Here is a 15,448-nt window from a genome sequence, read left to right as displayed (position 1 = left end):
TCAAGTCGGTTCCGACTCATAGCCACCCTATATGCAACAGAACAAAATATTGCCCAGTTCTGTGCCATCCTCACAATCATTGTTATTTGGGTACCTATCACTGAGCAAAACAGAGAGGGTCACCTTTACTGGGTAAAATGTAATGCTGCCTGCTCCATAAAAACCCCAGTCCAACCCGTTACCATCAAGTCAGTTCCGACTCATAGTGACCCTGGCAGACAGACTGGAACTGACCCACAGGGTTTTCAAGGCTGTAATCTTTACGGAAGCAGACAGCCACATCATTCTCCCGAGGAGCGGCTAGGGGATTTGAACCACAGACCTTTCGGTTAGCAGCTAAGTGCTTAACTACTGCACCTCCTCCATAAAAAAAAAAAAAATAGGAGCTATAATTTCATCTTTTTCAGTGTGCAAATGATCTTCTTCAAAATTTTTTTCATGTGTTACAGATTATACTGTTAGTAATAGTTTGTCCTTTTTTTCCATCTGTGATTTTGAATTTAAGGTCTATTTCAAAATTACTCTTAACCTCTTTGGCTCCCATCTGTAAAATGAGTGGTATGGATTAGGTGATTGCTAAGGTCTCTTCTAGTTCAAGAAATAGACAGTGTACCTTGTGTTAACAAGGATAAATTTGGTCATTTCCCTGGATTAAGCCCCATTATTTTCTCATTACGACTAATAATCAAAGAATACTTAAAATTTGAAAAGTATTCTCTTTCAATTTCTTTTTGTTTGGCTAAACAATAACATATATTACCATTCTTTTATTGTATTTTAATGATTTCAAGAATCCCGTCATATGAGTACTATGAAAAGAAGGCTTTCTAAAACAGTGAATTATTACAATAGAATCTCCTTACCAAGCTACCCACCCAGTACCCAGTGTCGAGTCGAAAGGAAGAAAAAAAAAAACATAGAATTGTGCTTGATATCTAAAGACATGAGACTGACATTAAGAGTATCATTAAAACCGCAGAAAGATAAGTTTACAAACAGAAAGCCAGAGTAAGAAGTATATTTTTTAACCACTGTCATTTGAATAGAAAATTGTTTTCCATTTGTTTATAATAAAAGTGACAATGTTACCATTATTTATCACTAGTGTTTAACAAATGGCTTCATATTTAACAAGGTGAAATTATATTACAATAGACTCAGCTAATTGTGTAATAAAAATGCAAAAATCAGAAAAATTTTATCAACCTTCGTATGTTTAAGTTCAATCCAGCTAAGTAAGATGAACTTTAAAATTGTCAAGAGAAAAAAAACATTCTGTTCTGTGGCTGAGAGGGTTTCACAGGCATCACTAAGGTAGGGCAGGCAGGGCGCAGGCTTGAGGAAGGGTGCTAACGAGCAGTATCTCTTGGCCTTTGCAGTTTCCACTGCCAGCTGTGAGAGGTCATTCAGCAATTTAAAATTAATTGACATAGGTGCTATTTTTTGCAGCTAGGCCCCTGGGTTGACTGTATCTACTAAAGGCAAAAGAAAGGCTATTTACTGAGGTAAAGCAATAAAATTAACCTCGTATTAATTTTGTCTAGAAGAAACTCATCATTAGGTGTCTGATTTCAGAAAGCTTATTAAGCACTCTTTGTTGAGTTTGTCTTAATGTAAAGGTCTTAATTCAAATTTTCACTAAGCACAACGCTCATATGTAGAGGCAAACTAAGTTCCCTGATTCTATTCTTACTCCACTTTCTCCAGTTATAATTGGAAGTCAAAATACAGACAGATAAAATGATAGGCATAAGACAGATAAAATGATAGGAATAATTGTCTCTCTTTTTTTTTTTTTCCTGTAGTATTACTTAGTAATTTAGTTTTGGGCATTGACTTGATATGTAACTTTTATCTTCAGGAGAGTTCTCCTTACTCAGTAACTATGAGTCAACCTGGGGGTGGGAGGACGGGGTGATTTAATCCCTACCAAAAAAAAAAAAAATTTTTTTTTTATTTATTGAACACTTGGTGTGTGTTAGGCACATAACTTAATCATCATAATGCTTTATGGTAGATCCTATATTCATACTTTACAGACAAAGAAAATGAAACTTAGAGAAACAAAGTCATCTACCGCAGGCCATGGAGCTAGTGGGTGGCAGAACTAGGTGAAGCCCAGGAGGGGAATTAGAAAACTTTACACTATCCACATTGCAGTTACACTTGAATCCCAGACCTTGAATGTTGCAATTTTGGTTAAAAAAAAAAATTAAATTTATGTAATGACTCATATATATAAACATTTTCCTATATTTTATCTTATTTGTTCTTCAAAACAGTCCTATGAGGTAAGCAGGTATTTACAGGAAGTTGAAGTTCAGAGATATTGGGGGAATTTCACAAAAGTAGCAAGTGGTAGATTTAATCTTCAAATATGGCTTAAACCCCAAATGCTGGTGTGGGCCAAAAATGGAAGAGAATGACAATTCAGACTGTTTTAGCAACTTTCACTTTGGTGATACCCAGGAGGTACATGTGAGACTGATGATACGAGGGACTGTTGATGGCTCCTCCTTGCTTCTATTCATCCTCACAGCCTGGTACCCAGGGTTTGACAGTAAATGTAGCACACAGAGTGGGAAGTCTACCACTTCCAGTTGACTTTTATGTGAGTGTTAGGGGAAGAGTCTTCACCAGCACTAAAGGTTCCTCATGTTACCACATTAGGAATTTCTTGCTGAGTGCCTTAGTCATCTAATGCTGCTATAACAGCAATACCACAGGTGGCTTTAACGAAGAGAAGTTTATTCTATCACAGTTGAGTAGACTACAAATCCAAGTTCAGGGCATCAGCTCCAGGGGAAGGCTTTCTCTCTCTGTCAGCTCTGGAGGAAGATCATTGTGATACATCAGCCTTCCCTTGGTCTGGGAGCGTCTCAGCACAGGAACCTCAGGTCCAAAGGACACGCTTTGCTCCCAGCACTGCTTTCTTGGTGGTATGAGGTCCCTTGTCTCTCTGCTCGCTTCTTTCTTTTATATGTCAAAAGAGGTTGGCTTAAGACACTATCTAATCTTGTAGACCTCATCAGTATAACTGCCTCTAATCCGTCTTATTACATCATAGTGACAGGATTTACAACATATAGGGAAATCTCATTGGAAGATAAAATGGTAGACAATCATACAGCCATACCAGGGAATCATGACCTAGCCAAGTTGACAGATTTTGGGGGGAACACAATTCAATCCATGATACTGAGCATATGACATGTTTTCACTTCTTACTGCATCATTGGACGTTAGCAAGTCTGAACATTACCTACAATCAGAGGGTCCTTTCCAAAGTTGAGAAAGGCAAAGTACGCCTGGTTTTGTTATTGCCGAATAGCCACCCATTCTCACTTACATACTTTTTTCTTATTCACAAATACTAACGTAGAATCACCTTATTATTATTGTTACCATAATTTTCAGAAATATGGCCCGAGTTCAGCTTCCAGGGTTGGCAAGGGCAAAGAATTAAGGAAAACTAGGACTAGCCCTAAGGGAAGCTGAAAGGCAACCCTTGGAGAAGACCCTCCTGCTTTGAAAACAGTGTTATACAAGCCAGATCTCTTTCCTTCCCATATCATATTCTCTATACCATCTCATTTCTCACTTTTTCAGTATGCAAAATACTCATACACACACATATTTTCTATTGAATCACAATTAGTCAATATTTATGTACATTATCATTGGGTTCTTTAAAAAAATAAAGTTATCAAATATATCAAAATAATGTTCTATATTTTCACATTTTTCTCTTCAGAAAATCAGTAGGTTATTTACAATGTTGTTAAAGTTTCCAGTTTCACAACGCAATGCAAAGTGAGAAAAAGAAGTTGAGAATCACGTGACTGAAGTATATTACAGATTATCAAACATAGCACATACCTGCACATACCATACATAAGAAATTTCATTTGAAAAGCAAGAGTGTAAATACTGGAGAAGCTAGCACAACTTGTACATGGCAGGGTCATGGAAGCTCATAGACACATCTGAACTCCCTGAGAGAATGAATTGATGGACTGAGGGCTGTGGGGACCATAGTCTCAGGAAACATCTAGCTTAATAGGCATAACATGGTTTATAAAGAAAATGTTCTACATTCTACTTTGGTGGGCAGTGTCTGGGGTCTTAAAAGCCTGTGAGCAGCTATCTAAGATACTACACTGGTCTCACCCCTTTAGGAGCAAGGAATAGTGAAGAAAACTAAACATACAAGGGAAAGATTAGTCCAAAGGATTAACATCTACCACGGCCTCCACCAGACTGAGAGTCCAGTACCGCTAGATGGTGCCCAGCTACCACCACTGACAGCTCTGACAGGGATCAAAATAGAGGGTCCCAGACAGAGCTGGAGAAAAATGTAGAATAAAATTCTAACTTTCAAAACAAGGCCAGACTTACTGGCCTGATAGAGACTGGAGAAACCCCAAGAGTATGACCTGTGGATACCCTTTTAACTCAGTAATGAAGTCACTCCTGAGGTTCACCCTTTAGTCAAAGATAGGACAGGCCCACGAAACAAAACCAGAACAAAAGGGCACAATAGCCCAGGGGCAAGGACTAGAAGGCAGGAGAGGAGCAGACAGGAACGCTGATAACAGGGAACCCAGGGTTGAGAAGGAAAAGTGTTAATATGTTGTGGGGTTGTTAACCAATGTCATAATATAATATGTGTACTGTTTAATGAGAAGCTAGTTTGTTCTGTAAACCTTCATCTAAAGTACAATAAGAAAAAAAGTATATTTGTGTCAGAACCAGATAAATCCATGTTTTTGGACTGTTTTACTACACAGAGCTGGGTTTGATTCATGCATATGCCCCTCACTGTGAGATCTACAGAATGTTATTTACCCTCTCTGAGGAGCAGATAAATTAAAGCACCTAACGTGTTCAGCTGAAGGTTTGGTACATGGTGTTTGCATGAGAAATATTAGCTCCCATGCCCATCTACCATCCGCCATTTTTTCCCTCTAAATTTTCTTTGCAAGCCTGACATTCATTCTTCAAACAACTTTCTTTCCACAGATTGTGGCATCTATTGGACAAAATTTAAATCTGAACAGAAACCAAAGAACTCTTAAAATGTACAAAATGGAATGTTTTCCAAAATATCCAACCTTGCAGCTTTCATCTTCTTTACTCAGTGCTTCAGTATGGAGAACACAAACTGAGCCCAGTGTGAGGGCATAAAATTAACCAACCTTGCATATGTATGTATTATGGAAAGAAGCAGACAAGTTATTTGAAAATGAATCTCCCATTACAGTAACATGACACTATTATCTAATCTGTATGGAGCTTTGATCTTCCAGTCATGGCATGCTTTTAGCATACTACGTTAGCTGTGTAAAACTCTACACTAACACTTGTCCAAAGAAGCAGTCTGTTGAAAGCAACAATGCAACAACTTATTGCTACCTTTCTTTGCTCTTAATTCTGCTGAACCTTTTTCCTCTACTCCCACTGCTTTTTTTCCATGACTTTCCTATCTAAGTGCTTATCTTCTCAGAAGTTTAGCTCCTCCTTCACCCCCCCCCACCACATACACACACCCAGATTCCACAGTTACTTATTAGTGACAAGGTATTGAAAGGTTCTGTCCAGAGTCTAGGTATACAAGCAATAGGTCCTTTTATCCCTAAACCCAAACCCAGTGCCCTCGAGTCTAAGACTCAACAAAAATATTATATCTATTTTGTTTTGCTTTCTAATCCTTCCTGAATCACTTTCTAGCATATAAAAGGAATAGCAATATATTTTATTTCCCCCTGGCCTGGACAATCATAAAGACCCAGTAGTCAAGAATAATACTTTAAAAAAAAAAAAATCTTTTTCTCACCCCTGAATAATATACATGGAAAACTGAAGACTCCTGGTATTTTATGGAGTTGGAATTATCTTCTTGTCCCGTTGACTTTCAGACTCTGCCACAGTCTTGCTTCCAGTCTTGCCCATCTCCCCTCACTAACACTCTCTCCCTGACTCCCTCCTTCCTGGATAATCCCAGACATCACTGATGTTGGCTTCGTGATTCTCCACTATTCTGAGTGTCCTTGGTAATCTTCTGACTCTTCTTAGAGTCAGGCCTTAAAGTATTCTTGTATCGATGGCTGCATATATCTATCATTATATATGAGTGAATATGTATACATTTGCACTTAATTACATTTTTTTGGAGTTCAGTGGACTTAAGCTATGCTGTTCTCATTTTAAAATCCTAAAAACAATTTATTAAGAAATCACAGTACAGTTCAAAATAGAGTATATTGCATGACAAACTATACTCACTCTTCCCTGAACATTGAAATGTCTATTTCTCTGAACTATGAAACATCTTTTATTCATCCCCATACCCTCAGGTAAGCACAGTACCTAGTACAGTGGAGGTAGCTGAAATGATTGAGATTTCTAGACAGCACTACAACTCTTCTGTTTGGTTAGTAAGGGATGCTGATCTTATCCTCCCAAGTTCAGGAATTAAGTTACCTCCTCCAGAGTAGAAACTTTTCAAAGCTACAGCTGTCCGTGACGCTAGAGTAATAAGGAAAGTAGGAAAAAATATAAGTCATATTAGGTCTTCAAGCAAAGTCAAACCTCATGCCATGACTTTGAACTATACTTCCAGTCTTATAACTTCCTAGCCTCCCGCCCCTCACACAGTCACATGCAGGCATGTGTGCACTAGTCCTATACTCCAGCTAGGTGGAACTTACTATTCCTGAACACGTTTGTATCCACTATTATCTTTCTAAGATGTCCCCTTCTCCATCTGGCAAAATATTGTCATCCTTCAAATATCTGCTCAATTGTCACTTCATTCATAAGGATTTTCCTGAACTCTCTGACTAAGTTGTAAAAACAGCTTGGGGATGGTGTCTGAACTCCTCCAACCCCACAAGGGGGAAGGAGAACCAAGATTAACAGCCCAAGGCTGATTCCTGTGAGGAGGAGGTCAGATATGCCTGCAATGGCCACACAGAACTCACAGACCATACTCGCACTTATGAGGTTTATTAGGGAAGTAACAGTTACAGTTCAGGCTCAGGACTACTCAGGATACAGTTCTTTCATCAGAATAGTCTCTTCCTAGTCATGCTCCCAGGCATGCCTCTCCCTGGCCCTCAGTCTCTGCCCAAAGGCACTCAGCTTTCTCTCACCCTGCCATGTCCTGCTGCCAGGTCTCTGCTGACAGCCTCTGCTGACAGCCTCTCCTTCCTTGGTGGTGGTGGGATCCTCCTCTCTGCTCTGGAATTTGCTCTCTTTTAAGGCAAAACTGATCAATCCCATTGTTGGGCCACAATTAGCACACGATCACCATGGCTAGAAAGGCCATACAGAAAAAGGAATTAATCGCACTGCAGCTGTCTTTTCTTCCTTGGTGAAATCACATTAGGCATACTTCAATTTTCAGCACTTTCTACCTTGTGCTAAATTTTTCTGACTACTTTTAGGGTGACCAACGCATCCGAGTTTACTCAGGATCATCCAGGTTTTGAAACTGAAGGTTCTGCATCCCGGGAAACACCTTAGTCCCAGGCAAACTGGGTTGTTTGGTCATCCAACTCATGTGTCATCCTCACTGGACTACGAGCCCCTTTGATGAGGGAACTGTGTCAGATTTATCTTTGTGTCAGTGTTCAGTGAATGAATGTGTTTATATATTAGACTTAAAGGACCTAAGCCGTTCAGTCATGGTGGGGCAGGGGAAGGCAGACACCCGTGGAAGAGGACTTATTAGTCTTGTCTCTAATACAGAAAGATCCTGGAATAGTTTTCCTCTAGGTAAGCCTTATCCTACTTGTAGGTTTATAGCTTGCTGCTTTCATTCAATCTAGAAACAAAGATTAAAATGCTTTGATAGCAATGACTCCTTCTATATTTGGCAATACCATTTAAGAGAAATATTTTATAAGAGCAAAAGGGGGTAGATATGAAACATTTTGAAATGCATGCCTAGTGGTTCTGAAATTTTTGAAATTGAGTCTATGTATCTTGTGGGTCCTTGAGGTCTCATGGCAAGATTGACATTGCACATTGTCATTAGTGCTAGGGGTAAAATATCAAGTTTTCCATGACATTAGTAAATAGTAATAGCTTAGTGATAAATCCCTTTATATGTAAAACACACATTAAATACACAGTATAGGTCAATGTCTTAATGAAATAATTAGCATTACTGCTAGGGGAGGGAAAAGAGCTTATATATCTGAAAATGTACCTGCATGTTAGGAAACTTAGCCTTGTGGGGAGTAGAGAATAGGCTCTTTAGCTGTAGACTTTCAGTGTTACTATCTGGATACTCTTCTCAGTCAGCCATCATCTCACTTCCCACCTGAGCAGTATGTCCCCAAAGTAAGCACCCCATGTCCAGGAAGAACAGGAGAAAGGAACACATGAATGACTCAATCTTTCCACTCATATTCACAAAGAAACTCACATTCCCCTGAGGTACAATAAGAAATAATGAATGGACATTTATAGAAAGAAAATTATCACTTAAGTGTCAGAATTAGGAAGAAATCTTTCAAGAGCTGGGATTCAATTATTTTATGAAAAAAAAAAAAAAACTCTCCAAGTAAAATTGATTCCATTCTTCCATTAATCCAAAGCTTGTATTTTAAAATAAAGTATATTTAAAACATTAGTCTTTAAACTAGCACTACTAAAATTTGGCTTTTCAAAGCATAGTAAGCTATATACATTGTACTATGGAAGTCCTTTTTTATAATTTCTGTTTATCTCCCTTGCTAGACTACGTGTCTAATTGATCTTTGGCCCTCCCAACAGCCTTTATCGTATTGCCTAGCAAAAAGTATTTGAGAAACAAATATTTGATGAATCATGATAGCTAGCACTTATTGAATACTTACCACAAGTCAGGCTCTGTTCTAAATGGCTTACTCATTTTAACTCATTTGATATGCACAATAACTCTATGAGGTATTATTTTTATCCTGACCATCCCAACCCACTAAAACCCACTGCCGCTGAGTCAAACTGCCCCATGGAGTTTCCAAGGAGCGCCCTTCGGATTAGAACTGCTGACCTCTTGGTTAGCAGCCGTAGCATTTAACCACTACGCCACTAGGGTTACCATAGAGATTAAAAAAAAAAAAAAAAACTGAAGTACAGAGAGTACGTGATGTGCCCAGGGTCACATGCCTAGGATGTGGTGGGGATAGGTTCTGAATGCAAATGATGTGACTGCAGTGACCGAGCTCCTAATGACATTATCCTGCCTTCTATGGAGAGAGTTGACCCTAGAAGAACCCCTTAGGGTTACTATCTGCTTAGTTTCCAAAGCATAAAATAGTTTTTATTCCATTTTTCCAAACTTGTTAGTAGAAAAATCTTAATGGAGACTTCTCAAGACATGTATTAAGATGAATAAAATATAGACGGGAAGTATGTAATGTATGCTTTTGGCTTACATTAGCCAGTACAGCTGCATCCAGGGGTTCAGATGTGAGGTGGTAATATACAGACTTCCTTGACCACCCAAAGGTGTGGGAGCCAGAACTGGGTCAGAACCAGCCTAGGAAATTCTAAGCACCCGGTAAATTCACACTTTCGGATTCCATTCCGAAAGCCCTCAAAGGAGCATATTTGCATAGAAGGGGTGACATACTAAGTTAACACCCTAATCCCCAAGGCAATTTTGCCTCTCCTAATTTTGAGTGGCTCCCTCTCTGATGCTCCCACATCTTTTCCCTCATAGTGCTTGTCTGTATGAGCACATTTCTATTGTAACACAATGTTGAGTGGCTCCCTCTCTGATGCTCCCAAATCCTTTCTCTCACAGTGCTTGTCTGTATGAGCACGTTTCTATTGTAACACAAGACGGCAGAAGCTACTTATCAGCTCTCTAGGTCCAGATCTTTCAGCACCATCCCTATCATTAGAATGTCTCAAAAGATTCTCCATTTTGAAAGATCCCATGTGTCTTTGCCCAAATGCAAATTGGTTGTGTCACATGAGCTGGCCCTAAATTTCACATCAGTATCTACTTTATGGGAGAGTAAGAATGGAACCCAGTGAGATCTACCGCCTCCTGTGCATGCTTGCCTCCATCCAAGCATTTACTCAACAAATATTTATTGAGCACTGGTTACCGCATGCCTTGAAGTAATAAGAGGAAACCACCTTGCCACTTGAGAAACATTTTCTCTGTGGAACAATCCTCACTCAAAAACTGCTCTCTCTTCCCTCTCCCACATTGACCCAAAGATTCTTTTCTAAATTGTCAACCAAAATTTAGATGTTGGAATGGTGCCCACTGGGTACAAAAGGCATCAGTCGTGACTATGCACTAAAAGTGCCCCTCTCTAATGTCCCAGGAGAACAAAGTGGGGGATGGACAGGCCGCAATGTAGAGGAAGTACCTTACTAAGGAGTCAGAGATGATGGCCTTGATAAGCCCCAGTAAACCCATCCTCTATACACTTATGGACTCAGATATACGACTTTCCCTCTGTTCTTCCATTCTCTTCCACACTGAAGGAGGTAGCAATCAAACAGGACACTGACCTGGGATTAACCTTGGCAATGTATCATCCAAACAAGTGTAAATATTTCCTCTTCTCTGTGCATGTCTAAAACTTCTGATGGCACAAATTCTCTTTCTGGAGCACAATAGCATTTCCTAGTTTTCCTTGAGGCAACATACAGAAAAAGAGGCCCCCACGTATATTTTACCAGGCAAGGAATTCCTTATTCAGCTCCTTTTTCACACTTTCTCAGCTTTTAAATTCAGGATATTGCAACCCTAGCTGCACATTAGAATTCTCTGGGAGGCTCTTAAGAAACATCAGTGCCTGTACCCCACTCTGGGATTCTGATCCAGTTGATGTAGGGTAGGGTTGAATCTCCTGTGTATTTTTTTAAAGCTCCACAGATGCAGCCAGAATTACAAGCTACTGCCATGTGTGAACTTAAGTGTATATTCCATGACGAAAGGAGGAACTTTGGCTTCAGATAAGTGAATATAAATAAGGGCAAAGAGGGAAGGCAGTAGAATCTCATCCTTGAATATCCTGATCCCTTTGCCATGCCAAAAAGAAAGCACCTCTTATGGGTGCTCTTTCCCTTCAGTTACAGGAAAATGAAGTTGTGAGGATATTACCACTTCATATGGCTCTTACCCCCTTAGCATTTAACATCTAAAGATTATCTTACCAAATATAACAATGGACTAGATACAATTAAAGAGTGAGAACTGTTGGTAGCTTCCCAGGCTCTTGTTCTACATACAGGCTAGATGAAATTGCTCATAATTATCTCACAGAGCCTGAACAATGAGAATGATGATGGCATTTGTCATTCACATCCTTTGTTTGTATTGCAAGACTCCCAAATCCTTGCTAAAAGGACTTAAAACTATTCATTTTGGAACCACAAGGAAGACGTCTTCCCTATTCAGCCACAATCACATCTCTTTGTGATAGGTCTTTCAGAGCTTGGGAGCGTTTTTAAGAATTTTAAATGAATGACTTCATTTGTGACAATGGAGATGTTCTCTAGCAACTAGCTTAGGGTACTAAAGCAATATCCAGTTCCGCCATTTGAGCGGAGGGACAAGGCATGCCAGACTAGTTCATTGGAATTTTCCTTCCTGTGAACTCTAGAAACTCAGTTGGATGGTGAATGGGATATTTTCAACATCATGTCCATAGAGCAGATGGCTACAAATTCCTTGTCTAAAGAAATAATTACACGCAGGTGGCAAGTTGGAGGAATCCCATTGTACTGTAACTTTCTTGATATAAACTTATCCCAGTAATGTATTTTTCTAAGGATAAAGTTATGCATGCGACAAAGAATGACCTAGCAAATCAGAAATAAAATATACAGGAAATGAGGAAAGCTGAAACTTCAGCACAATCCAAAGCTGTTTCTGGATGGTGCCTTGAAATTACTAACATATACTTGAAAACAAAAGTCTTAAAACACATACTCATCATTTAGGTATTTAACAAAATAAACCTGCCTTTTACTGTGTTACATACTGAGTATACAAACATGAGTAACAGTTGGACCCTGTCTACAAAGAGCATACAGTCTAGGGAAGGGAATAGACACGAAAATTGATCAGTATGATAAGGTTCCTATAGCCCTTAGAATTCATGAAAATGTCATTTAGGATGGTGTGTACTCCATTACAGAAACCTCATTATTGAAGGCCCAGGGAGAAATTTCTCCTAAGTTTTAATAACAGGAATATTATGTCCTTCTGAACAACTGACTCAGTTTGCCTTATAAATATTCTTAACAGTATAGCTGGTTCCTCTCTCCCTTTGAATTATCTGCTTAAAGGCTCAAAGGTAATTTGCAATGTATGTCTAGGAAACAAATACCAAGCCAAACCCGTTTCTGTTGAGTTGATTCTGACTCATAGGACCCTACATCATCAGTTTTGTCTGTTGACTTCCCATCTAACTTTGCCCTTGATTGTCTCATTTATTATGTTGTTGTCATTTCTTAAAAGTTCCTCTATGAGAAGTAAAGTCCTGATACACACCACAATGTGTGTGAACCTTAAAGCAACATACTGAATGAAATAAGTCAGTCACAAAAGGACAAATCTGTAATATCTCACTTACATGAAATAGACAACTATATAGAAGCCAAAGCTTATGAGTGATTCTCAGGGGTGGGAAGGGGGGAGAAGGGGAGTTACTGCTTAGGGAGCATCAACTTTATGTTAACGGTGGTAGAATAATTTGGAAAAGGATAGCGATGATGGCTGCACTACATGAAGAATGTAATCAGTGTCACTGAATTATACATGTAAAAATTGTTGAATTTCCAAATGTTTTGATATGTATATTTGTATCACAATTTTAAAACAAAGGTGCCTCATATCCTCTTTATGATGAGGGAGGGTATCAGAAAATAAAAAATTTGTTACGACAGAGGTCTATTGGAGGTTATATGAGAAGCAAGGGGAAGGACCATAATGCATTCTGGAAACATAGGAGGGAGAGGTTAGGGAAGGAATTAGCTGGATGGATGGGAAAAGCATTGCAGTAATAGTGATAATGACGGCAGCAGCACTATAATAGTTATAAAGAATAACTGTACTTTAAAACTGCACAGTTCTTCCTATGTATCAGCGCTTTGCAAACATTATTTCTCTTATCTTCACAGCAACCCCATGAAGTAGATATTTGAATCCAGGACTGACTGACTACAGAGCCTGTACTTCAGGCAGTAATCCTACCCTGCCTCCCATGAGGAAATTCTTAAATATGGCCGTCATCGTATCATGTTTCTTTCCAGCCAGGAATTATTTGGTTTATAAAAATAGAAACCTGGCTGTTGAGATTTTGCTTCTTATACCTCCTTTCATTTCTGATTGTGTACTTTTAGAAAATATAATGCATGGTTTGCCAGGGTGTTTTTGTGTGTGATTGTGCATATACATTAAATACATATGCACTTGCCAAATTAAAAACATAAATTGAAAAAAGAAGGTATGTAGACAAGAGATATGTTTTAGAATTCAAGATTGGGTTGTTATGAGGCTTAATTAGGGAAATTATGTATAGTACCGGACACATAGTAAGTACTCAGTAATTGTTAATTCATTTTCAACCCCTCTCTCCTCTTTATACTTTCATACTATAATTGTATTTCTTTTCATACAAAGAACAAAAATCAATGTTTATCAGCCCTCTTTTGTGGCACTTATATCCTAGAGATGGAAACCCTGGTGGTGTAGTGGCTAAGAGCTACAGATGCTAACCAGAAGGCTGGCAGTTCAAATCAACCGTGCACTCCTTGGAAACTCTACGGGGCAGTTCTACTCTGTTCTATAGGGTCGCTACAAGTTGGAATCAACTCAATGGCAAAGGGTTTTTTGGTTTACATCCTAGAGAAAGATCACCATGGAGGCTGCCACTGAACAGGATTATTAATCTCCACCCTCCACAGAAAAAGAACTCTAAATTTCCAACAGCATATTATACAAAAATTAATAGTTTTCTTATTCTCCAAGCCCTCAGTTTAGCTGGGTCATGGTTGCCTTAAACCGCTTCTGTATCTGATATCTCTGAATCTACTATATCACTGTGTAGCCTATGCATATTCCACTTTTAATTGACCTAGTATGAATAGCCCTACATAGGCATTCTATAACTTCCATAAATACCTTTGTGAATCTTTCCTCTTGGATCCCATCCCATCCAGGTCTATGTGATTCGAAAAGTGTGTATGTACTCTCATTGCTGCGGTATATCATGAATTTACCTTACACTTTACTGTGTTTGATATAGGGACTTTGCAAAGCTTGGATGATAGTCTTCAACACCATTCAGTATATATTTCATTTGTTGACCGTTTTATTTTAATGCATCAAATTTATCTCAAACTCACACAGTCAACCAGAAAGCAAGTGTACATTCTACTTCTTTTAGTTGAATCATATATAGTTCAAATGTAATAGCATATGGCAGAGCCACTGAGAACTCCACTCTGGTCACAGAAACATGTATTGTACCCAGTCCGGCCGCAGCAGAGACCTGACCGATACTGGGGGAGGCACTTGACTGTAATCAGATAAGGTGTTCGATAATGGCCATCTCTCTGTAGAGCCATACATATGTTCTCTTAATTGACTTTGTCCCACTGTTATCCTAATTTGAAATTTTATTTTATTTTTTTAGCCACATAAATAGAAGAACACAGTTTGAAAACCCCGTCCTGGAAGCAAAAAGGAAGCTACAACAGCATAACATGCCCCACACAGAACTTGGAACAAAGCCCCTGCAGGCCCCAGGTTTCCGAGGTACTGTACCACGTCAGCATGTGATGGCTTTAAAGGAAAAATGTCTATCCAACTGCCTGCTCTTCTGAAATGCCTTTAGCATGGACCAGTTCAAATAATTGATTTGCTTTCCTCACATCCCTCTGCTAGCTTTAGCTGGATGTTTTCTCTGTTTCTAAACTAATGCATTTAGCAACCAGGGATTAAGTTAAAGCCTTGAACAGTACATTATAGGAATTTACAGCATGTGCCAGGTAGAGATTAATAGGTTTTGACAGTGGTACTATAAACTGTGGAGATTCATAGAGACTCAGAAGTTTGTTCTCTAAAGACCAAGCACGAGAATGAGGCTTGTTCTCCTTTGTGACAGTAGGCAGCTCCTCATCGACATTACCTAGGCTCAAATCCGCCCGCCCCCACGCTGCCCCGGAGAGGTCGCGCAGCGTGGATGACTTGTCTTACTATCAGCGTTATCACGCCGGGAGGCCCTGGCCATTCGGTATGTCCCAGGGTTGCTTGCTGGATCTGACTCCACCTTTGAGCCACGTAGCGGGATGAGTTGCTGCACAAAGTATTCACCTCTTTGTAGTCTTTTACTACTAAGTGAAAACAGGAGAAAGGCTTTTGGAGACTTGCCTGCTGATGATTTTCACACCGTGCACTATGGCACAATTAAAATGAATGTAA

The 15,448-nt window shown here is 39.2% G+C and overlaps 1 protein-coding gene across 2 annotated transcripts in view; it reads left to right on the top strand.

The window, feature by feature from the left end:
• The window catches only part of MAGI2 (membrane associated guanylate kinase, WW and PDZ domain containing 2), a 1,497,921-nt gene that overhangs the window by 1,152,708 nt on the left and 329,765 nt on the right, over positions 1 to 15,448 (top strand). For both annotated transcript variants that reach the window (XM_049894296.1, XM_049894295.1), the window contains exon 8: positions 14,661 to 14,782. In XM_049894296.1, coding sequence (XP_049750253.1) covers positions 14,661 to 14,782 — 122 coding nt within the window. The remainder of the gene's footprint in view (positions 1 to 14,660; positions 14,783 to 15,448) is intronic.

This window comes from Elephas maximus, chromosome 8 (assembly GCF_024166365.1).
Source record: "Elephas maximus indicus isolate mEleMax1 chromosome 8, mEleMax1 primary haplotype, whole genome shotgun sequence".
In the NCBI taxonomy this organism is placed as follows: domain Eukaryota; kingdom Metazoa; phylum Chordata; class Mammalia; order Proboscidea; family Elephantidae; genus Elephas; species Elephas maximus.
The sequence above is the reverse complement of the archived record's forward strand: the minus strand, read 5'-3'. Positions and strand labels throughout refer to the sequence as shown.